This window comes from Platalea leucorodia (assembly GCF_965183815.1).
Source record: "Platalea leucorodia genome assembly, chromosome: 9".
Taxonomy (NCBI): domain Eukaryota; kingdom Metazoa; phylum Chordata; class Aves; order Pelecaniformes; family Threskiornithidae; genus Platalea; species Platalea leucorodia.
Genome location: NC_138831.1, coordinates 23,147,921 through 23,173,269, shown reverse-complemented (window position 1 = coordinate 23,173,269; position 25,349 = coordinate 23,147,921). Strand labels below are relative to the sequence as shown.

Sequence of the window (25,349 nt, the reverse complement as noted above, 5' to 3'; positions counted from 1 at the left end):
TGTAGCATGGGGGATGTGTGAAGCAGTATAAAGCCGGTGACAATTCCTGAGGGAAGCCTCAAATCAGTACAAAAAAAAAAGGGGGGAGGAAAAATAATCGAAGAAGGGGCACTGAACTGCGATGACCTAAAAAGATTAAACTGAAACGGGGATGGAGGGGGAAGACTGGAAAGGTAAACCCATCCGCCGCCGGAGCCGCTCAGCTTAACGGGCCCTCCTGGCTCGGGCGGGACAGCACAGCCTCCGGAGGAACTCAGCCTGAGCTGCACCGGAGCCCGCCCCGACACCTCAACGGGCCTTACCGGCGGGAACGCCCCGTCCCGGGGCCCCGGGGCGCTGAGGGATGCCCCGGCCGCGGGTCGCCGCTGCCCGCCCTGAGGGGAGCTCCCTCAGCGGCCACGCGCCAGCCCGGGCTCGCCCCGCCGCGGCCGCAGGGAGCTGCCGCCCCGGGCGGGAAAGCAGCCGCGCCATCCCCAGGCCGAGCGGCAGAGGGCGCTGTGCGCCGGCACTGCGGCCCCTCTCAGCTGCGGCCTCTCTTCTCCGCGCCACCGCCTCCTACTCAGCCGGTGGGCGGGGAGAGGCGGTGCGGCGGGAAGGCGGGCCGGGCCGAGCCGGGCCGGGCCGAGCCGGGCCGGGCCGTGCGGTGCGGGCGCTGCCCGGCGGGCGCTATGGCGCTGCCGGTGCTGTCGAGCTCGGGGGTGAAGTTCCGGCGGGTCCTAGCGCACTTCCCTCAGGAGCTCAGCCTGGCCTTCGCCTACGGGTCCGGAGTCTTCCGGCAGGCGGGGGCCTCCGCCGGGCCCGATGAGGTGAGCGCTGCGGCCTCCCTCGGGGGGGGCCGGCCCTTCGGGCTGCCCCCGCGCCGCCGCGGTGTGTGGCAGGGGGAGGCGGGAGGGCCGCCCTGGCCGCGGGGCCTCGTGCGTTTCGGTTACCGGCGTGGAGGTGGTTTGTGCAGGAAAAGGGGCGAAAGCCCCCCGTCCCCGTACCGAGCAGCGGGTCAGCGGGGCGGGTGTCCCGGTCCGTGCCGAGGCGGAGCGGCGGGGCTGCTGACAGCCCGGCAGGCCTGCGGGGTGGGCCCTGGCGGTCGCTTTATAATTGTGTGGGGTTCAGGTGCCCCCTTAGCCTTGCGTCTGCGAACTGTGTGTCAGGGCTTGTTTACTGTTGGTTTTTAGAAAAAAAGAGTTACAGCTTGTCCAGACAAGCTCTTTGCTGTGCACCGGGGGGGTAACTTAGACGAAATACGTTGCCACACTTAAGTGGCATTCTTGGAGCTTCCTCATCGTTTGGAGGTCAATCTGCTTGGAAATAGTGATTTTTTTGTTGTTGTTTCTGTGTGTGTGTGTGTTTGACCTTTTAAAAATTGCTAATAGTCAGTATTGCTCATTATGGGTTGCCTATTAAGCACTCCCCACAAATGCGGCTTTAAATGTGTTTCATGTTACTTTCTGAAAAGAGAAAAACAGGATAATAAGAATTTCAGAGCTCTAACAGCATCTCATCCTCACACAAAAGAATTGGGAAAAAAAGTAGCTAACATACTGTCTTTTTAGTAGTATTAACTGATTAGCTAAGATGCAGCCTAGAATTAGTAAGCCACAGAGAGAGGTAGGCCTAATGAATTTGAAGCAATGCCACTCCAAATATTAGTTTGTTGTAGGTATGAGTTGTAAATTGTCATCTTATCTGTGTGCTGGGAATGTGAGGACTGATTTCTTCGGAAGAGCAGGGCATGCATTGTACATTACAAGTCTTTGGAGTTTGGATTGTTTTGTTGACAAAAGCAAGTGAAGACACTAGAAGTGCAGTTTCTTGCTGCCAGCTCTGAGCTGACTTTATCTGCCCACATCTCCCAGTGCATGGCCTCATATATTAGCAAAAGTCCTGTTCATTAGCAGGCTAAGCTGTTATGCTGAGATGTGAACTAGGATGATGAAGATCTCATCACGTGCTCCCCCGTTTCAGAGGGTTGAAGGTTGGTCACTCAACCAGGAGGACAGGAAAATTTTGGACCATCTCTGCTAGACTGACTAGAAAACATACGTCATCAGAACATTTAAACTGTGTTTGACATTAATGCTTGTGTTTTGACTTTATTTTTTTTTTACTCATGAAAAATTATTAGCTGGTAGTTCAATACTATGTATATCTTAGATTAATATGATTAACATCGCTTGCTTCCTGACATATAAACTCCAATACTTTTCTCCTTATCCACAGAACAATATGCTGGACTTTGTGTTTGCTGTTGATGATTCTGTGACCTGGCATATGATGAACTTGTTAAAGAACCGGAGTCATTATTCCTTCCTAAAAGTTTTTGGGCCAAAACAGATAAGTAGTATACAGAGCTATGGAGCAGGGATTTACTACAATACTTTAGTGCCATGTAATGGTAGGGTAAGTACAAGTAGTTTGAATAAATTAAGTCAAACGTTTGTGTGTGAAGTATTGACATGATTAGCTTAAAGCGGATTTCTGTGCAGGAAGCAAATCTTGTAGATCTTAACTGGTATCTTCAATATTTATGTCTCAAACTGTTTTGCAAAGCACATTAATTAAAAAGCAAACAGAGCAGCTGCTCTTGCACTTTAAAAGCATGAGCAATGTTTGGAATTTACAACTAAAGCACTTAAGAAACTGAATTTATATTCCTTATTACTTGCTGTTTACCAGTTTTGGTGGTTGTAAAGTGTATCATGGGGAAACAGGGCCTTATTTTCAGCAGCTGACCATGTAATAATAGCAAAGTGGATTCTTACTGTTTGTTAGACATAAAATGCAAATATTTAACATAGGAAGCTGGAATTGACATTTGTGTTGTTTGGTGGCTAACGTCCTGACCTGTGAATCTTGAGTATGATTAATAATTCTAGGTAAGTAGTACTTGTCCAGCAAGTCCTACTCCTGCATCTTTGTGTAGACCGTATTTGGTAACGAGGAGTGCAGACAGGAGTCGGGGAGGGAAGCACTGTATCTGTCTGTCTTGGTGTTGATTTTGAGTAACTTCCGCCATGTGGTAATAAACTGTACATAGGGAAAGCAAATTCTTTTAAGAAAGATGGGAAATGAAATGAAGGACAGTCATGGAAAAATGTCATGAGCATGCGTGGTTGCAGTAATGCTGGGTATATGTTAGAATTCTTCATAGAAAGTTGGAGAGGTAGATAAAGTAGTCTATTACGTACTTGCTATTTTGTTTAAAGGCATCTGTATGAGGCAAGAATTTGGGGTTTAAACCTTGTTCACTTTATGTAAAAAGGGGTTTTAGATTTTATTTTAAGGACCAATGATCTTTGCTATGAAATTCTGTTGTTCTTGGCTCTTTATGCTCTTATCTCATGCTGTAATGACTCGGTCGGATCACAGTCTATGGTCCTTTGTTATCCAGAAATTCTGGAGTTGGCTGCCTTGCTGTGTTGATAATCTTTGGAAACTCAGGAAATGCAAATTGGTAACAAACCGTTGAAAGTTCATCTTTTTTCCAGTTACATAAAATGAACTACAAAATCACAATTTGTTTTCTAACATCAAAGAGCAAAAGAAAAAGCTCTCTGATACATGCCACACCCCTCAATAATGGTACACATAAATGTCTAGAAGTTTTGTTTCTTTTAGATCTCTGACAAACTACTTCTTGAGTGTTTTCAAGATCATAAAGGATACTGTGGATTTTTCCAACTATTGTAATGTTTGACTGGTACAAAACTGATCATAACCTTTAAAATACAACTGTTCATAAAAAGATTTTTGAATGTTCAGATCTCTTCAGTGTCAATGGCTGTCCAGACCAGGCTTCTTTGGGATTTAAAGTCTTTTGCTTTAGGGATTGAACCTGGGGTGACTTTATTGTAACTTTGATTCTAGAAAGGATCTTAGAGGGTTTTGTGCATCTTCCTATTCCACTTTTTTTTTTTTTTTTAGAAGTTTGCGTGTGAATAGGAATTATTGTTTTTTTTTACCTCTTGTGTTTATTAAAACATTAGAATGTTTTAATGTTATGCATCCAGTTTTTTATTGGAGGTGTGTGTTCCTTAGAATTAATGACAGTTATAGTAAGTAGTAAGTTTCATATAGTAAAAATGGTGCAGGTATATGGTTTTTCAAAAGCCTTTATTTTGCTTTTTTCCAGATGATAAAATATGGTGTAATTAGCACTGATACCCTGATTGATGATTTACTTCACTGGAAAACCCTCTATGTCGCTGGACGCCTACAAAAACCGGTAACTGTTAGCCTGTTCAGTTATCTGTCTTGAAATACAAGAAATTACAGGGCTGGAAAACTATCAGTTGTAGTTTTAAGTTTAACTGTTAAGGATCTATGCGTCACTACTGAACAAATAATCTGCCCTGATTTAGAGGTCTAGTCCTACAGAGATAATCTCTCGGAAAGGAAGTGAAATGTAACACATATTGTGTGTTATGTGAAGGAAAAAAAAAAACCCAAAACCAAAGGTAAGTATATTAATCACAGTTTTCTGCCTGTAGTAAGTCTTGAATAACTGGACTATATTAACTCAAAGTCCCTTTAATGTTAAATGCATATTTACCTTTTATAACAAATTATAGGAGTCACCAAAATTTAATACAGTTAAGTAATGAAAATCTTTAAAGATGAAAGCTGCTTTGCTGTGCAGTTACTCTCTAGTTCATTGTATTGTTAAAATATCTGTAACTGACCAAACCACGTGTTAAGTATGTTGGTTTTTCTCCATGTTTGTGTCATAAAAAATATGATGTCTTTGCTTTCCTGTGAGTGCCTGATTTAGTGTGCTTTCAGCAGATGGCAGCAGTGCTGAGTTAAAATTTCTTAAGAGGGAAGGAGAGGAGAATTCTGTTCCAATCTTAGAACAGAAGTTAATTATGCTTTTAACTAAAAATTTGGGGTGAAGGTTTGATTACCTCAGCACTACTGGCTTTTGTCTATCTCCAGGGACGTATTATAGCATGATACAGGTTAGAACGGCTGTTATCTTTATAAAGAATGAAACTTAATACACTGAGAAAAATAACTGAAGGAAGAATTCTGAATTTCACATTAACAATGAATACTGAATATGTATTTTCAGTGTAACTGCATTTGCCGCTGCTTTGATTTATTTTAAGATTTTTCATCCTAGTATATATGAATTGTGCTTCGTATCTTTTCATTAAATTCAATGCGAGTACCTACTTGCACAAGAAGGCAGAATTTAGTATTTTGTTTGGTTGCTAACAAGACAGTGGAGATATTGCATGTGTGTTTAATAGATAAAAGAAGAAATTAGTCCAGATTATTTTCATAAAGCTCACAGGAATTTGCATTGAGCAAAGTCTGCAGAACTTAAACTAGAATTGGACCAAACGATTACCTGGTGAATGTTTAAACTGTCTCTTCCTGTAGAATCTATAAAATCACTATCTAGGATTTTGAATGTTATACAGTGTTGACCAAAAATGACCAAATAATTTATTGTACTGGTTTCAAATGTCTGTTGGTTCTGACTTCACAACTGATTTGATGTTTTGATATGTATGTTGTAAGTGGTAGTGATTGAAAGCTTTTTTTACCTCCTTAAAAATGTACAATAAGCTGCTTTTGGAGGGGACACAGGGTTAGGTTTGTTTTCTTATACACTATAATCTCTTACGTACCACTTGCCATTTGTGCTAGTTCTGGACACAGTTGACTGGAACCAGATTAATATTGTTTAACAGTTTCTTTGGGAATTTCCTCCTCACTGTCATATAGAGGAGGAAGAGCCCAGTGCCTTTCTGATGTTCCATTCACTCTGAGCAAAAGCTATCCAAGCTATTATAGCACATGAGCTAAAACATTTGCTCTGGCTTGAAAATCTTAGCTCAATTTTCACTAGAGGTTTTGTTTCTGTTACAAACTGGTTGCCTTGACCAAGTAATTTTTCCAGAATGTTTGGCAGAATAGATGGAGTTTGGAATTGCCACTTAGAAATGCTAACTTTTCTTCCCAGGCTTCTTTGTTTGTGTTAAAAGTTTATTGGCTTTTCACCCCACATGACATTTATAATGCTGATCAGCTAAATTCCCATTTAACTGTATTGAAAATTTGAATAAACTTAGTTGTAATTTCTCCATAACTGACAGGTTTCCGGGGAAAAAAAAAATGCTGCTGTACCTAAAAAATAAAATAAATAATCACAAGTGACACATAACTGGTTTTCAGAGGAAGAAGATTTTAAAAAGCATCTGAAGTGTTACTGAATTTTTGTTAAACATGGAGTGTAAGTAATTGCTTTAGTGTAAGCAGCTGTACTTACTGTTGTCCTGGAGAAACTATTAAGAGAAGGAAGTGTTTAATAAATTGAAGTGAGGTGAGAGAAAGAGGAGTATGAATAGTGTATAGAAATATCTTGTACTTTTTAGAGGGGTCTTGGGAGGTTTAGGCTTTTTATATTATAAAAATTCCCATGAAGGAGTGACAGAGCACATAATAATACAGAATTTTTCCATTGTCCAAATCTGTAAAAACATTTTTTTGAAAGAGAATGGAAAAATCCTCTTATTGTGATATTTAGCAGAGTGTGAATGTGGCTAAATGGCAAACTGGAATAGTGCTTTTGATACCTTTCATTCTATAATGAGATTTTCTTTGTGTATTTTGTTTGTCTGTAAGTATCTCTGTGTACACATGCCTGCAGTTTCTCGTGTATGAATTTCCCAGTAGTGAAGGTAGTGTATTTCCTACTTTAAACTGTTGTAATGACTGAGGGTCATGCTTATTTATAAAATTGAATATATCCTTCAAATTTAATAATTTTAAGGTCTCAACTGTACTGCTAGTTAACTGAATTCTCTGCATACTGTAAAACCAGAATAAATTGGCTGTTTCTTTCCCCCTTATGTGATATGGTACCGTGACTAGTTCTGATCAAAAGATTTCTGTACTGTGAAGAAGCCTTCCTTAACTTTGGTTGTCTTTCAGACTTACCCCAAGAATCAACATTCATCCTTGTCATACATTGGTGATAACTATTGCACTCTGTCTTCCTGGGAGACTTCTAGCTACCTGAACTGTTTAAAATTTGTTCATAAATGGTATCGCTACTGCAGTGTTTCATGCGTTTAAATTTTGAAGCCTAGCATATTATTTCCACTTGAAAAAAATCTGGTTTGTGTTAGGGAGTATTTTTAGCAAAGGAGAAGATTATTCCTTTTACTTCACTAAAGCAAGTCTGTGGTCTTCCATGAGGAGGAATAGCATCTCTGCTGAGTTTCACGTTTTAAAAGGCTGTAACTGTGGTATTCTTAAAACATGTCCATAAATTGCTGTTATTTCCAGAGCTAGCCTAAGGTATAAGCAGTTTGCATGTGACTGCTTGGGTTGCCACAGACTTCTGTCTTTCCTTAGAGTTTCCCTGTAGCATCAAGTTATGAAAGTACATATAAGTGAATTACTTGATGAGATTTTAAATACTAGTTTATCCTTATGACCAGCCTGTCTTGTTTATTGGATCTTATTTGAGCACATCTGTATGCATTTAGTAAACTTCTCCAATGGTTTTCAAGGAAATAAAATTTACTCTAGGCTTCCTGGCAGATGAATGTATTGTATTTTAGTGTGTTTTATCATTCTCTTCCATTTTAATGCTAAAAAATACAAAGTAATTTGCAGGAGAAATTAGGAGGAATTCTGAAATGTTCACTTGTACAGTGAACTTGTTATTTTTAAAATGAAAATCAAAGAAGGGAAAACATCTTTCAAAAATCCACCCTGGACCAATTCCAGATTATTGTATAGATTTGATGTTAGGCAAACCCAGGCTTTAGTGTGGAACAATTGAAACAAGCAGCCTGTATACTGTTGCATTCACCACCATATCAAAATGAGATATTGTTCTAGTTTTATCCCTCTTATTAAAGATTTCACCATAATTAAAAATTATGTTCTGAATATAGTATTGGCCAGCCATGACATTGCTTTGTCAGTGTCCTTTCTATAAGAAGAATTTTGTGTCAAAGATATGTCTGATTCTCTTAACTTTCTTTACTGATTCTGGGTTGTTGGGTTTTTTTCTTCATTAACAGAGTTAACAATTATTTACATGGGAAGTGTTTGTTTTGTGGCTTATAGCAATTCCAAACATGTTTCTAAAAACAGCCTTTTGTAGCAGGCTGTTAATTCTTAAAAAAGATGTTCCTCTCTCTCCCACTGTGTAAACAAAAGGGGACGCTAGTCTTTATTGTACCATAATAACAGGATCTAATCTTAAATAAATTTCTGATTTATTTTTCATGTTGGATTGAGTAACATTTCTAGCTCTGTTTTCAGTAGCACTTTCCTGAAGTCTCGCTTCCAATGACTCTGCTTTTTCAGGTGAAAATACTGACACAGAATGAGAACAGCAAGCTGCAAGCTGCTCTTGTTAGCAATCTGAAGAGTGCAGTCACAGCAGCCTTTCTGATGTTACCAGAAAGTTTCTCTGAAGAAGACCTCTATATGCAGATTGCAGGACTCTCCTATTCTGGTTAGTATATGGTGTCTAAAGTCTTTGAGGAGAAAAGCAGTAGTTGGAGCTGTTGTACCACAGTAGGAAGTCTAATGTATAAGTCGTCATCTGTGCTCTTGCTTTGGGCCTACACTGTTGCATGCTCCAATAAGTATATTTTACTGCTGTGTTGTGTAACAGCTTGGAAAGACTAATTGTGCTTATTCATAGAAAATAGGTATAGGTACATAAGCAAAACTTCTTATACCTGCTTGATTTATGAACAGCTAGGTATGGGTGATTGAATGTGGTGAAATAATGGTGGTGTTTTTTTTTCTGTTTGTACAGATTGTATTTTGGTTTTAATGGTTCAAAACCTAGGAAAAAATTATTTCTTTTCACTCTCAGTGTAATGTTGATTCATCTGATAGTCTGACCCATGCTTTGTTATCTCTTACTTTTTGAATGTGCTGTGTTTAAGGTTCTTATTTAGTTAACTTAAAGATCCAGATTATAATTCTGTAATGTACATTTAACACTCACCTCCTGGTTGGTATTTGTTGACTTTTTTTTGTGTGAGAGATTTTTCTCCTTTCTTTAGTTATGAAATTGGTATGAATTTGTATGGAAAAAAACTTAAGAAATTACTCCAAATGACTCTTCAATACAAGATTTAATTGTTACAATTTAGTTCAGCATTGCTCTTTAAATGTTGAAATCCTTAATGAAATCACTATGAACAAGTTTGGTTGGAGTTGTACTTCGCACAGCACTTTCTTTGCTCATATAGAAATGCAAGTTTGGCTTTTAAAAAAAAGCACAGGTAGGCAGGTAGGGTTGATAAGCTGCAGCTTGGTTCTACTCAGGAGTGTTACTGTCCTTTACGTAGTACTTCTCTGGTCAGTTTAGATTGCAATTTGTTCAGCTTTTCCATAGCAGTTTTTTTCTGAGTCATTATCTGTTTGAAAGTGACAGTAAAGAGGGTAGTGACAGTGGGATGTCTAAGGGTTGGTTGCTAACCATGGATGTTTGCTACAGGGCTTCATACCTGCCCACCTGAAACCTGTCCAGGAATGTCATTAGATTCTTGGTGAGCACTAGTGACCCAGACACTTTTTTATATGTCCTTTGAAATAGTGCAATTAACCAAAAACGTGGGAGATCAGTTACCATGCTATAAGATGTTGAAATTGACTCCACTGTGTGAACAAAGCTAAAGCAATAAGACTCTCAGTTGGGAATGTTCAAGAAAAAGGCTGTCATGTTTGTGGATATTTTATTTTGCTGCCATTTTGTTAAGTCTTAAACTTTTCAGAAGGTATACTAGTAGACAAAGTTGATTTTTATGTTAGACTAATCAGTCTCCTTGGAGGCTGCTGAAAAGAGTTGTTCATGCTTTAATTTGGAAAATGTTTATTTTTTTTTTAATGCATTTTTTTGAGAGCAGGGACTCAGTACCATTTACATGGGAAGTGTTTGTTTTGTGGCTTGGCATAAATTGGAATAAATTAAGTAATGCTAGCAAGTTGCCACCTTGAAACAACATTTATCTCCTGAATGTGGGAAGTGGGGGAAAATGAATTGATTCAGGATTTTGTTTGTTGATATGTGCTGCACTGAGCCTCTAACTCCTGGTTGGTAACCCTGAAAGCTACCAGGGTAGTACCTAATAGGGGTAGGTGAATGCTCTATTACAGACTGTCCTTTCACTTATTCTCTTTCAAACTTTTCAGTCATGTATCATAAAAGAAAGCATAAAGATTAGTAATGTAACAGTGGTGTTAAAAGGAGTTGCTTTTTGACACTACTAACAAAATATGTGGCTAAGAGGAAAAAGTGATGCTGTGATCTTACCTTGACTGCCATTAGCTATACGTCAGGGACTGCCCTTGAAGTGCAGGGACAATGCAAATTATTTTCTTTCAGTATTGGAAAATTGAAAGTTATTTGTTTCTGGATACAAAGTATTGGGGCTCGTCAATCTGTTTAGTAATCTGTTGAAACTGATGTATGGTTGCAAAGAATATAACTGTGTTACTGCTGCTTTGGAGGCTGAATTTGGACAGCTGGAATTTTTTTGTTGTCCAAGTGAAAATGTGGACACATGGGTTGATGACATTACAGCATATCAGAGGCCACATAACAATTCTGAATCTTATTGTCTGTGCTTGAAGGTATTTGAATAGTATTTTTTGTCCATTAGAAGGTGAACCTTATTGTGGATTATATAGGCATTGGTAGAATTGGAGAATGAAGTTTTAGATGACAGCTTTGTACTATGTTTCTGTTATGTTCTCCTTTGAGTTTTCAGTTTTTTCCTAATGAATGAACTGTTTTTCTTTTCTTGACTAGGTGATTTCAGAATGGTTATAGGAGAAGACAGATCGAAAGTGCAGAACATAGTGAAACCTAATGTTCCCCATTTTCAGAAGCTGTACAGTAACATATTACAGGACTGCCCTCAAGTGGTATATAAGCACCATCTGGGAAGGCTAGAGGCAAGTGGTGTTCTTCAAAACATTTTTAAAATAAGCAAGTGGAAGTGCTTTATCACACTGACAGAAGGCAAGAATTATGCCATACACTAAGGCAAGCAGTTTTAGTCACTCTACTTGCTATTTGTTATGTTTCTGTTGTTTAGTTAATTCTGCAACCAGAAGACTTGCCTTAAATACCTGTCTCTGCATATGTAGTAACTACTGTTCATTTTCTTTGAGTATGGGCACAGAACTAGAGCCTGAGCAAGAGAAGATCATTTTAAAACGTTCTAATGACTACCATATGGAAACAACAGTCTAGAAGTGATGAATAAACACATGGTTTGTGTTAAAAAGATTAGGCCGTAACTTAGAGGTGCAACTTTCTGTGATCAAAAACTGCATCTCACAAAAAACCCCTAGACTGCTAGTTATGAAGATCAGTTGACTAAACCCAAATGAAATTCTGGCATTATTTTTAAGTACCCGTACTAAAACAATTTTTCCCTACTATTTGGGAAAAAGGTATCAGAAAGGACCAGTATCTTGAATTCCATCTTTCTGGCATAAGCGTAACATTGCAATTAGGGGAGAGGTGCCACAGTCGGGGGTCCAATAGCAATTTTTCCTCTTGCAGTATGCATGTCCGTGTGTGAATATTCAAGCGTGATATGCATTTCAACGTGAAGTCACAAATAGCATGAGTTGTCTCGTGGACATAAGTATCTCTTTATCCTCAAGTCACCTTGGTGATTATCACATGAATGCCTCCTTTTAGGACGTATTTTTGTTAGAAACTGAAGTACAGATATAAGCAAGCTTAGTACAGTAAACAATTTTACTGCAACACTTTAGAGTACAGCGTAGGCGAATCTGTATTATACTGCAGCTGTCTCCATGTTTTCTTATCAATGTGCTTTTGAACAGTTTAGTGGAAGAATTATTTAAATTAATTTTGAAAAGAATCAGTAACGCTTTCTCCAAGAAAATGGCAAGTTAAAATAATACTTCCTGTCATGTTACCTTTAAAGAAATCCTGGTAGCATACTACAAGTATGTTGTTGGATAATAAATCTGTCCGTAATTCCATAATAGTCATCGAGGCTGTTGATTAAATGCCATCATTATACGGTTGATTTTTAGCAAAGTGCTTTAATAATGTATTCCTCACACCTTGGTCTGTTTATTGGCAGTTATTCCCTAGATTGAAGAAGATAACTGCTATGAGGAGTCCTGTTTAACACAGAATAGAAACTCCTTCTCCAAGTATACATCTTCAGAGTTACAGAGAAAATTCTTTCTTAAAAGATTCCTCAAAAAACAATTGAAGGCAGACACTAGTTCTTGTGGTTCTGGTTCAGGCGTGGATTCCTCCCACATTATGTTAAGAGCCTGCTCATTGTCGGCTCCCTCTGTAGTCAGTGGGTGATTCATCTGGATATCATTTTCTCTCCGTTGACTAAAGGGAGTGTATAGGGCAACTAGACTCCTGTCTGATGTCTCCATGAACTGTCTAAAAAGTTGTGTGGGAGGCATCGAGCTCTTCATATTTTCCTCTAGTTTTGGAGAGATCTGCTCATTATGCATTTTTCAGTATTTGTGCTTACATTTTGTATAAATGTGTACAGGCCTGCACATTGGTATCATTGTATTTGAAAAAGGGTCATTGAATTTCTGATTTAGATTGGAAAACATGGAATGAATGTTTCCTTCAAATTATACAAACCAGATGTGGTTTGAGTTTAAAGCAGAGAAAATGTTTTTCAAACTAACTTGAAATGTGTATGTGTATAGTTTGATTATGTTCAGGCAGAAGAAACTAAGCTAAGTGGTCTTTTGGGAACTTTTTTTTTTCGTTGTAGCATACTTATGTTTCCAAAGGAAATTGGATAGAGCAGAAACGATACAGTTTCAATGAAAAGTTGCTTGCAGAGGCAGCAACATCATATGTGTACATTAGTCTTCCCCTGGATAAAAATGCACATCTTTACACTGAGTTATTCTTCAGGTTCAGAACTGAGATACTGCATTTCCCAGTGCTTGGGAAGTTTTCATTGGCATTGTCAGTGACTTTTACAAGTGAAATGGTTCATGTTCTTTGAGATCTTTCTCAGAGGTCAAAGAAAGCCGAAAGACTTCTCTGACTTACTTGAAAATAGAACTTACTTTATTAACACTGAATGTTTTTACTGTCTTATTTTTTTGTAACGTTCAGATTGATAAAAGTCCAGAAGGTCAATTTACACAACTAATGGCTTTGCCAAGGACTCTGCAACAAAAGATAACTTCTCTGGTAGACCCTCCTGGAAAAAACAGAGATGTGGAAGAAATTTTACTGCAAGTTGCCCATGACCCTGACTGTGGAGTTGTGGTGCATCAAGGTAGGCCTAGACCAGTGTCTGTAATCTCCTTGAAGACATGATAGATATACAGATTGTTTGTAAATGTTCTTCTAGTTCAGAAGATGATTTAGAGAGAAGGAAGAAGAAAACAAGAGGTTAGTGTTGAGATACATTCCTAAAAGCATGGTTTTGGATTTGTTTGATTGCAAACAGGTTCTCTGAAATACTAGCAAATAGCATTCCTACTGATATAGAAAGATATGTTTTGTTTTGAATTCTGAAAGTATGGCCTACTTAGACCGTATAACTCTGGGATGCTTACACCTTCAGAATTTCATTGGCTGGCTTAACTTCATCTGAATTCTAAGCTATATATCCTACCAGTCATACATTGCAATGCTAAGTTAATTTTCCAGCTTGCTGATGTTACCTTTCCCAGTTTTCATAGTTAGTCCAGATACGTGAGCACTGGCAGAGAACTCGGGCTTTGAGGAAAAAGATTGAGGTGTTTCTCATCATCACAGACAGCTTCTCTGAGGCAAGATAATGTTGTATAAGCAAGTTAAAGCTTATGCTGCAGACATCAATGTTTTATTATTCTGCAGAAAAATGTAAACGTTCAGTACTTGAAGAGTCCTTTACATCTTTAAAGAACTTGACACATCTTAGTTCCAGGTGGCCAATTTTGCAGGCTCCTTGAGCACAGCAAAAACTCGCTAGATGCCTGAGAGCCACTAGACACTAGCCAACTGCTGAGGGAGCTCTTGTGCTGATTTCTCTTTGGGGAAATAAAGCTCTTGAGAGCTGCAGTTCTCCGTTGACAGAATGGGATGAATTGCACCTGGGCACCAAGGTGTCCAGCTTCTTTCATGTCAGTCTGTGACAGCTTCTATGCTACTATGGCTGGACTGCAATAGTGATGTGATAATAGCTGAATCTGGGAGCGGAGTTGCAGTGATTGTGAGCTGTGTATAGTTTCAGAGCTCTGAGTTGTCCATCCTGAGCTAACTATTCTTGCGGTTGTATTTGTGTAGGCACAGCTGTGACTCTGGACTGTGTGGAGTGGTGTTCAGTACCAAAACATTGGATAGATCTAGTCTTCTCAAGCCCAGCAGTTTATACTCTTAGGAGAACAAATTAAAACTCCTCTTTCACTTTTGTGGCCGAAAGATTTTTCCTAATTCGAGAATCTGTGTAAAGGACAGGACAAGCCATTTGGTGATCCTACAAGACAAAGCTGATTACTCAAGTTGAATTGCATTGTCCCTAGGTATTTTACTAGCTCAATGTGATTTGTTCACTTCCTCTCCCCACCCCTACCCCCCAGAGTTATTTTCTGGTGGAATGTTGTATCGCTCTTACTTATTTATGGATTTCCCTAAGCTTTGTTCTTCATTATAGAAACAGCTTTGAAAGAAGGATCTAAAAAAATAATATTTGAAATTATATTCTATGTTCTGGTTAATGCAGAAGAATAACTTTCAGTTTGGAAGACTAACTCTGGGACTGCTGTGTTTCTACATTTTTAAGTATTTAATAATGTACAGTAGTTTTGTTCTGCACTTATCACTATGCTTTTATATATATATGCATTAGAACAGTTAAAACTTAGTACTTTTCAAAAAAAGTTTTAATGTTTTATTTACTGTTCCGTTAATACCTAAGAACCACTGGATGATGAGAACTGAATGTGCCACAGTGCAAAGTGGTAAACAAGCCTTATCTCCAAAAGCTGATAACTTAAAGCCAGACAAACACAGCACCATATAGGTATCTCTACTTGATCAGAGAAGTGCAAAATCCCAACTTCACATTGAAGTAAACAATAAGTATAATTTGTTCTTCTATAGAAAGTTAATATGCCAGCACTTAAATGAAACAACTCTGAATCCTTTGTGACTTATCATCTTACTAGAGAAATAATGGGAACACTAAATAAATTAATTTGATCAGTTCCTACTGGTTGTTGTCTGTTTTAATATTGATTTGGGTTTTTTTTTGTTGTGTGTTATATATAAAATAATTTAAAATAGCTTAGAGAATATTTTCAATTAGTATGACAAAGCAGAACAGAAACAAACTTTCTCAGCTTAAGTGTATGTTTTACTTTCAGGCTGGCTTGATTGTATAACTGGAAAAATATTTAACTTTTTTGTGTATGTTGGAGAATAAAGAATCCCCACAAAACTGCTAAGATGGGTAACATCTGTGTGCTTTTCTATCTGCAGGTATTTCGGGAATTGTGAGATCTTCCAGTATAGTGCAGAGTGCTAAAACCATACTAACAGCTGGTAAGAATGTGTGTGATTTCTATCAACATAGGCCTCTGATTTCACAAAGTAAAAACTATAGGGCCCCAAGACTGTCTTGTTACAAGGGTTTAAAGAATAAACTTTTTGGGTGTCTAATTGAAAGCCACTGGAAAATAAATGTAATATTTAAAGCAGAAGCTTTATATAGCTATTGAGAAATTGTAAAATGCCAAAAGGAATTGTAGTCTATATGACTCTTAAACAAATAAACAAAAACCCCCAGCAACCCAAAAGTAACAAAAAAACAATTTCTGACTTCAATTTCATTTTATATGCGGGCCAGGTTTGGCTGATGTGCACTAGTTCTGCTCTTTTTGTATTAAAAAATGGAAAAAAAACCCTTTATAATTCACTCTGGCTTTCTACATGCGAGTGGATCCCTAAGTGATCAGTACATAGTATCGGTGTGTTATGTAGACTATAAGGTTATTTCATCATAAAATAAAGGAGAGGATGAGTTTTGAGGGAGAGAACTTTGACAGGATCCAGTGTTTTTGTCAGGCTCGGAAGACAGGTGTGTATTTGAAGACATCATGTATTCTAAACTGAGCCTGTACTTGGTGATCATCGGGTATTACTCTAAATCTCATACTTTAAAATTAATTGCCTTAGAAAAAGAGTTGAGTATTACAAAGTCAATGTGAGAGAAGGTGTAGAAGGGGAAAAAAAGGACTTGCCTGTGTAGAAACATGGGAAAACTAGGGATGGTTTTCAGTTATCAAAGTCTTCCTAACTGAGTGAAAGTTACTGCCAATTACATAGCTGGAGTTTCATCCTGTTTTCTGAGTTCTGGAATAAGTCTAATTTTAAGACGACCTGATTTTTACATTTTAAAAAGCTGACAGCACTGCAGCTCAATTTAAAAGAAAGACTTAAGACCTGAGCCTTCATTTACTTAAAACTCTGATCAGGAGATAGTCTTAATTCCTGCAAAGTGAAAAATCCTTGCTGCTTGCATGAAGTTGCTCAAATAATTTTCTGATCTCATTCATACCTATTCCTAATTCTTCCACAAAAGCAATTATATACAAATGATGCCATTACTGGTTTTAAAAGCAGCTGTATAGTTTCTTACTGACCGGTCCTTATCCAGACTTCTACAGCTGCTGTTCCCTTCCCATTGAGTATTAGAGTTGGTGGCTCCATGTTATACTTCCTACCTCCTTGTAAAGAAACACAAGCTGCAGTGTTCAGGACCATTAGTGGTCTGCTGAGTAAAATAAGCAGGAACAGTTGTACTTTTTATATGCTTCTGTTAATAGCCTAGTTCTATTAACTGGAAGAAGTCTGACAAAACTATTGCCTCATTTTGTTTAGTAGCTGAAGGAGACTAAGGACATAATTCCATCTGAGAAGAGCAAATTTTTGTTTTATATGTTAGGCATATTGCAGGTATTAGTTTCTAATGTAAGGTTTCCAACCAAATAGGTGATGTTTTTCTTATAGGGTTTGTTGTCAAAATTAGCTGCTAGTGGTCAAGACTTCTTGCATTGTAACATGCCTCTTTTAGAAATATCAGGTTGTAACCTATCTGTTTCTAAATCCACGGAGAGTAGATTTTGTAGAGCAAAATAATTGGAGAGGAGGGGTCAAAGGCAGCATTATCGTGTTGAATTCAGTGCTTCTGAAAGTTAGCAGCCTGACTGACCCATGGAGCAACGCTGTTTGTGTGTAACTGCAAGAGTATGAATAAAAACAGTTAAGCTTTCTCAGATTATTTATGCTCCCCTTTTGTCTGTTCTGATAGTCAGAACATCACCTCTGGGAATTGTTAGGTCCTTTTGTGCGTCCTGCAATAAATCACTTAGCCTATATTGTTACTAGGACTTTTGGGGTGTTCTAATGCATCTTGTAGTAGAACTTGTAATTTTTACTGTGTTTTCTGTTTTGTGCACCTGAAACTAGGTATTTGTGAAATGCCTTTTCCTTCCTTTGTCTTAACTGCTTTTTGGTTTATGTATAGTGGCTTTTTTTTTTTCCCCCCTTTAAAACAAACGTTAGTTGTCTTCTAACCAGCCACTTACATAGAGTGACACTTGTATCTAAAAAGATATTTTCTACTAGTGCTTTTAGTGTTGAAAATGCATTTTTTGCAGTTTGATTCAGGTAGAGCAAAGCAATTGCGATCCTTTGCCTCAAACACAAGCCAAATTTGAGCAAGGAGGCTTGGGAAAGTTTAGTTTTCTTCTAGCATAATTTAGTTTGTTTTATTTTAACTGTATTTATGCACTTCTGCCAGAATCTGGCCAAAACCATTAGCAGCAGAATTCAGGATTGATCTTTTGGGGTTACTCACAGATTATGTGCTGAGGGAAATGAGTTAGATTTGGAAAAGGTCCGTTTCTGGCATTTCCTAACCTCTGAATGTTGTTTAATGAATGCAAAGCTTGCCTGTAGAGCTAACCTTCCTGAGCATTGCTGTGCAGGCCACCCTGGGAGTCCTGCTGCTTCAGTTAGGATCAGGAGCGTGTCTGTAATGTGTGCCGCTGCACATAAAATGAGTGTCGCCTCACTTGCTAATGTAGGCGTAGTCCTGCTTCCCGACAAGCCTGTGTGTGGGCCTTCCTGGTGCACCACGAGTTTTGCTCATTGAAGATGGACAGAAGCACAGAAATAATATTTTTGTAATAAAAACCTACGTTGTAGTGCACATTAAAGAAGAAATTAAATTTAACTGACCAGGGGTGTGACCTCAGTATGTTTCAGATGTAATGTTTGGATGATCTTCGGTGATCTTCCCTGGAATTTAGGAGGGATGGGTTTCCATGGGTTTAGGAGTAGAAGCCTTTTGCTTGGTTTTTTTAACTATTTCTCTCCAAACGTTTATGATTGAGTTTATGTGAAATCTTGCTGTATCTTCTAATGAAGATTTTCTCCCAATTCCAGTTTCTTTTTTAGAAAATTTGTCACTAGGGGGCAGGCATTAATGCTGTTCACCTTGCTTTGCCCTTTCTTGGGGCTTGTATGAGCTAATGTTCATATAGATACATTCTGTATGCAGACAACACATTGTGTCTCCTGCATTGAAAGTATTTGCTTGATTCATGCAAGGAATGTGTATTACAGGAAAGTGTTGAGCTTTTAAATTTAATCCCTAAGGAGGCTGTATGTCTCTCTTCATTCTTTAACAAAATATTGTCTAATCTTCTGTTCCCCTAAGACCTATTTTCACACTTTCTAGTAGAGACTTCAGGAAAAGTGTTATGGTTCTGTCCTTCTGCAGTGTTTGTGTTAAGAACAGTAGCTAAAATAAGAGAATTATGAAAGAGATTCATTAAATTGGTGGCTCCATTAAATACACTGTGGCTGTTTTTTTTTTTTTCTTGCTGTTCCTGGTAGCTATACAAGTATTTTTGTCCTACGTCTGCTTGCAAAAGAATTAGTTTTTATTCCATGGCATCATTCTTTTTGAAATGTAATAGAGGACACAATTATTTCCTTAGTTGATTGTTTTGTTTTAACAACAAAAAAAGGTGAAATGCCTACTCTCTGGTCTGTAGCGTGCTAGTCCAGTGTGCAGCATGTTTCTAAATTAAATGTTAAATAGGGACTAGTCTTTGCTCGGGTGGCATGCTGTGTATTAACATTATTGGCAAGGAGCACAAGCAAAATAAAGAATTTCAGCCCATTTAGGAGAACTTTTTTCATCTTTCTCTGCCAGCATGGTTTTGAAGTTGAGCTCAAGCTCTATGTTTTTGTTTGTTGTTAAATGCCCTATTTAGTTTTTGAAAATGTGCCTGTGTATTTCTTCAAGTCTGTGGTGAGATTGCCTCTGTTTCCCATTAGAGATGGCACCATCATTTGATTTATTTTCCCACATAGCCAGAGTCTGCGTGGTCTTTGGGAACTGACTCTGAAGTTCTTATATTTAGCTCCTCTGAAGGAGATGTTGATACTTCTTTAGCTTAGGTTTCTTCTTTATACCTTACTGGAGGAATGCTGCAAGCCTTGAAAATTTCTTGTAAATAAAATACTTTGAATTAATTGATCAGCTGAAGCCATTGTTCAAGATAGTGTTAAGTTAGCACAAATGCTTGTAGCTGTTCTGAATAACATTTGTTTTCTTAGAATTGGGATATTAGTGTAGTATGTCTTCAAGGAATTTTTTTGTTTTTGAACTATAAGGACCAGCTTTACATATAAAATATTCTGTAGATTTGTGATAACTGCTGTCTTCATCAGCTGCCTAAGCAGATACTGCATACCATTGCACTTCACTGTAAATATATGTAAGAAGTTTGCATGTGTCTATGCATGATAGACTAACAATATATAACTATTTGCCTCCACATGACCGCTCTTCAGTGGTATATGCATTAGCCTTTCTTTTCAAAAGGGAATAAAGAATACTACAGCAGGCATATCTACCAGGAAACTTTGGGAGACTTATAGCCAAATTACTGTCTTATAACACTAACACTTCCAAAAAACCGAACATGGATTGTTAAGTAAAACCAGATACAACTTATGTTTACACTGAAATTTTGTGGTCTTGATTTCATGTGCATTAGGTCTTTGTTCTGTATCATATAGTGGAAAAATCTAAAGGGGAGGTGGAACCACCAAGTCATAGATTCATAGCTAAAGTAGAAAGACATTTTCATGTGGTCCAACTGCTTCAGATTCTAAGCCTGAGCCATAATTACAACCATTAACTTTTACTACAGATGTGACTCATCACCCTGAGGGCTGCTTTAAGAAACCAGCTGTATGTATAAACCTGTATTTTGCTTTGTAGCATGATGTGCTAGGGCAGAAATGTAAGCATCTTATTACATAAGGCTCTAGTGGGTGGAGTTCAGTAGAGTGCTCCCTGCAGGGGGAAAATATGAAGGACAAAAATCTCTTTATGTTGAGCTGCTGCAAGAGGCAGAGTAGGTTGGCAAGCTGAAAGAACAAGCTGACTTGCAGGCTGCAGTGCCAGTGTAGTTAATTACAGTCCTGCAGGGCTGTATCAGCTGCGTTACTGTTGATTTGCCACATGCTATACTGTGCTTCCAGAAGTACACTGACTTCATTGGAATGGCAGAACAACATCGATTCTGGCAGAGCAATTTCAGTATTCGAGGGGCTGTATCCTGGAAGTATAGTACCTAGGAGACTGGGCAGTAATTTTCAAAGCTGTACAGTTACATAGTTTTAACTTTGGAAATTGGAACCACTTCTTTCATTTATGTGCTATGCCTGAGCTCAGTCAGGAATTCTTACACTGTGTGCAATTTTAATGCAGATATGTGAGGCGCTTCAGAATTTACATGATTATTTACTTGTTATTCGAGATGCTGCAAAGAAAAGCCCACCGTGACTTCATTAGTGTGTTTGCTTTTAGCAAAAAACTATTAAATAGATAAAAGTTTGAGTTTACATATGGGATGCACATGGTTTTGTAAGTTGAAAATATACATATGGATGATTCCTTACAAAAGGTAAAATTGAGTTTATTTAAATTGCAATTAGAGACACAAGAAGTGCAAAACTGATTATATACAGCATGTTTATTATGATAGGCTTTTTACTCTCCATCGCGTTCCTTCAGAAGTAGAACATGCACTTTTCCTTATTACTGCATACTCACTTGACTTCTGGTGACTCTAGACTGCGAATACTGAATGCATCTTTCACTTAAAGTATTTTATCTTCATTTGATTACTTTCTAAAGTCTTTTCAAAATCAAATATTATCATACACCCACCCTCCCACCCCCCCACCCCCCAAGTCCAATGCGGTAGATGGCTAAACCTCGCTCTAAGTTGCTCATTTGTTCCAGAAGATCTTTCCCTGTGTTCTGGTGTATCGTGCTGTGTGACTTTTGGCTAAATTCCTTTTGTGTACTTTTAGTCAATCTTGTCAGGTAAACGGTGTTCTATTAAATAAGCATAAGAAAGATTGTAGTAAGTATAATGTACCATACTTTTTAATCTGTGCACGTAAGTGTCAAAATTAAAGCTTTTTGTGCAGCATTAAAATCTTGCCTTTTCAGTTTTGAATTTGTAAGGGTGTGATTAGACTCTGTTGTAATCTGAAAAGTTACTTTGTGTTTTATGTTGGGTTTTTTTTTGTTTGTTTGGGGTGGTTTTTAATCAAAAAAAGCTGGAAGGAGGAAAAATAAGTAGCTCCACTGGCTAGGATCTCAGAACCCTACTGAAATACCAAGACTCACAATATTTTGTTTTTAAGTTTGCAAATACTAAGTAACTAAACCCAGCAAAAGGCTGTGTCTTTTTTTTACTCTAGGTCTGTAAGAGAAGGCTCATCTCTGGTAGAACTTCAGAAAGTGTTTAACTCTAAGGATACACTTTACAAATTGTGTGGGAGTCATCCTCAATTCCTTCGTATCTAAAACTTGTAAAAGTTTGGAGGCAATGACTGCTGCAGAATCCTTCTGTATCTTTATGAAAATTGAGAAATTCCTTCCTTCATTGTAGGCCTACCATAATAGTATGGTATTTACCAAAGTTCAGTACTCATGGGCTACTGCAGGATGATGCTAGAGTATGACAGCTATTCTGGCTTCATATGAGGTTTATTATAAACAAGTGACAGGCAGGTTACTCTGAAGCAAAATTGGTCCAGACAACATCCCTGTGACAGGATATTCACACTGGTGTCCATGGCATACTTCTGATATTGGCAGTGTTGCCAAGTTATAGCTGTTTGTCATCATCTTGTTATTTTTGCTTCTTTCAGTTCACCTGGGTATATGCCTTATTAATCTGGTTTTCCATACCCATCATCATTTCAGTATTATCTTTTTTTTACCTGAGGACGTAGATGTCATTTCATTATGCAAGTCGAGCAGTTTTAGCCTCTTGCAGATGTGCTGTTCTCTCAGTTCTGAAATGGTAGCTGCCATTAGTTAGGATGAGGCAATAACAAAGTATTCAAGGAGGTTATAATGTACTTTACAACTTGTTGAAACCAGAACAGATTTCCACCCCAACAATCAGCAGCACATTTCTTGTGAAACAAACAATTCTTGTTTTCATTTTTAATTCACAAGCCTTTGAATAGCAATGCTCTGGGTTGGTTTGTCCTGGAAAGCTGCTGGTGGTGTGCAGTGTTTGATTACACTTAATCAAGATGAGCATCAGCGTGATGCTTCTCAATGTAGAACTGGCCTACAACAAGGCAACCAGGTACCTGATGTACAGCATCAAGCAAGGCTAACCAAAATCTGATTAGCAGAAGAAATTGGTAAAGTAGGATTTGGAAGTATAAAGCTTGTTGTCTACCAGTCATGCAGAGTTTGCTTGTCTTGCTTGAGCAGACTGTTCTTTTGTTCTGCTTTGCGCCTCTCTCTTCTTTCCCCTTTATCCCTTCAGTAAAATTTGGCTGCTCAGCTGCGGTTCTTGATGATTAGGCATCATCTTATCTACAGAATCTGGTGGCAGGTTCCTGTCTCAAGAGCTGAAATGCTTCTACAACTAGATTCTTCTCACAGATGTGGCCAGCTAATTAACCTGCATTCCTAACACCCTGGATTTCTCTAAATAGTGCTGCTTGAGTGTCCTGCTGCAGAATATAGTCTGTCAGGTTGCTGGTGACCTGGCCAGAGTACAATCCGACTCAGCTGGACATGCTACCTAGCAGTAGATCAGGAAGGGCTTGAAAAGCATAATGTATTGGCTTGGTGTGGGTCTGCAGTAGACACAGATGGTTTAAAAGCCTTCCTATATTTAGCATTTAGGAACAATGATCTAAATTAGAAGTTGCCCTCTGTACTGGTTAAGAGTTTTATCATGAATCTCTACATTTGCTATGCCTTGCTCATTGTCTGTATGTGCTTGTATGCAACATCGTCAGGCCTTCAGAATAAACCTATCCTATTTTGCATGCTTTGATAATCTTAAAAGTTGTTGTTTTTTTTTTTTTTTGTCTCATTACTTATTGTGTTATGAATGCGACAAGGTTATTTGCATGTCTTCCAGACAGATTAAGTGGTTGTTCTTCCAGGGGAATATTTTACTTAATGTAGTAAGAACCTAGTATATAAGTTAGCCTTTCTAAATGTTGATGTTTTCTGTTTTTTTTTTTTTGTTTTTTGGTTGTTTTTTTTAGGGGCAAAGAAATCTGTAACTTACAGTATGAAGAAATTATATAAGATGACAAAAGGATGGTTAAGGAAGACATCTTGAGTCTTGACATACTGTGTATGGGTAAATAAATGGTACTTTTTCTCTAAATATTTTGCAGATGTTGCTTTGCCTGCTTGAGAAGATTAAAGTGCATTTAAGAAGTCTGTTCTAATAATTTACATGTCCATTTTTACTACTAAAATAAAAAGTTTTGTTAGTGGGGGAGGGTTCAATAGTAACAGGGCAAAGCAATTATACTGTGTAAATATTGAAATGACTTTTCCTGTATACTGTAGCTTAGATTTTCAGAAACCCTGAGTAAAAAGGATTGATAGTACATATGAATTAAAAATCAAAGCCACTCATTTTCTATGTATTGCTAGCTTTATTTTCCAAATACCCCCAGGCTCTTTCAAAATATTCACTGTCACCATTTTAGTTCTGTCAGGTACTTATGGAACTGGAGAGTCCGTTGAGTTTTAAATAGATTTGAAACTGTCCTCTCAAAATACATTATTTCTGCACTTACAAGTTCATCCTTAGAATTCTTCTGAAGATGCTTACTGGGTGCTTCTGCACAGTAGACTTTATGAAAAGTAATTTTTTTCTCAGATGTATGATGATCCGAATCCAAAAATTTTGACAATGACTTTGTCTGGGAAAGAGTGTTTGAAATGAGAAGCTTGTCAGGTATCAGATCCTTTCATAAAACTTGTATGTTCCTTTCATGAGACTGAGATGACAACTGCCCAACTCATAGGTAAGCATTGTCAAAAGTGTCATAGTTGGAAAGTAAGTCGTACTTTCACTGACCTTCAGGACCTACTTCTGCAGATTTATGAAATGTGTGTTGTTTGGCAGAAGAGTCTATCTAAATGCTTTAAAGTTGGGAATTTTATGAACACAAGTACCTATTGTTTGATTCTTTGATTATTTTTTTTTCCTGAAAATACTATCCTGAAAGATAAAACTTGTTCTCCTTTGCTTAATTAAATTAGCTAAACTAAAGAAAATGGAACCTTTGCATAACACGTTACATTAATCATGCCGTTAAAGAATGGACATTTCTGACCATATTCATGTGTGACGCAATCTATTTGGAGCATCTGTTGTAAACGGAACATTTTTTGCGCGAGTCAGGTGGATTTGCTAATTTTGGATGTTTTTCTTAATAGAAAGAAATTGAGAGAACACATTATTTTATTTGTGAGAGTGTCAATGATAAAAATAATTTAAAGGTAAAAAAATGGAAATAAAATCTATCTTTCCGGATTAGCATGGGGTTTTTTTTGGTTTTTGTTTTTTTTTTTGTTTGTTTTTTTTCCCCTTGTGTATTATGTGATCAGTAGGGCCATCTCTCAAGCTACATTTGATTTAGTGATCTCACTTAAAAAAAAATTACTGGAATGAAATTGGCTGCTAACTGTTTCCAGGGAGCAGTTCAAAGCATAAATTTAAGTAGGAAAACAGGGGATATATTATTGTATGTAATATGACTCGTTCAGGCTTAATTTAATCACAGGGGAATGTTTAAATATTGATTATTTTAAAATATTTGAGTTTAAAGTGGCAAAGTTTGAATCCAGAGTCAGGAAATAAATGTGTCCCCCTCTTCTTCCTTCCCCCCCCCTTCCTCATTTTGGAAAATATTATTACTGTGAAATAGTGCCTTTCTAAGGTCATAGGCAGATTCATAACACTTT

The 25,349-nt window shown here is 37.9% G+C and overlaps 1 protein-coding gene across 1 annotated transcript in view; it reads left to right on the top strand.

Moving 5' to 3' along the window:
• Positions 1-624: 624 nt before the first annotated feature.
• Positions 625-25,349, top strand: part of TAMM41 (TAM41 mitochondrial translocator assembly and maintenance homolog) — a 32,692-nt gene continuing 7,967 nt past the window's right edge. Inside the window, exons 1-8 of the mRNA XM_082321634.1 lie at positions 625-806; positions 2,215-2,394; positions 4,127-4,219; positions 8,329-8,479; positions 10,793-10,938; positions 13,133-13,298; positions 15,488-15,550; positions 23,630-24,406. Coding sequence (XP_082177760.1) covers positions 669-806; positions 2,215-2,394; positions 4,127-4,219; positions 8,329-8,479; positions 10,793-10,938; positions 13,133-13,298; positions 15,488-15,550; positions 23,630-23,706 — 1,014 coding nt within the window. The 5' untranslated portion in view covers positions 625-668 and the 3' untranslated portion in view covers positions 23,707-24,406. The remainder of the gene's footprint in view (positions 807-2,214; positions 2,395-4,126; positions 4,220-8,328; positions 8,480-10,792; positions 10,939-13,132; positions 13,299-15,487; positions 15,551-23,629; positions 24,407-25,349) is intronic.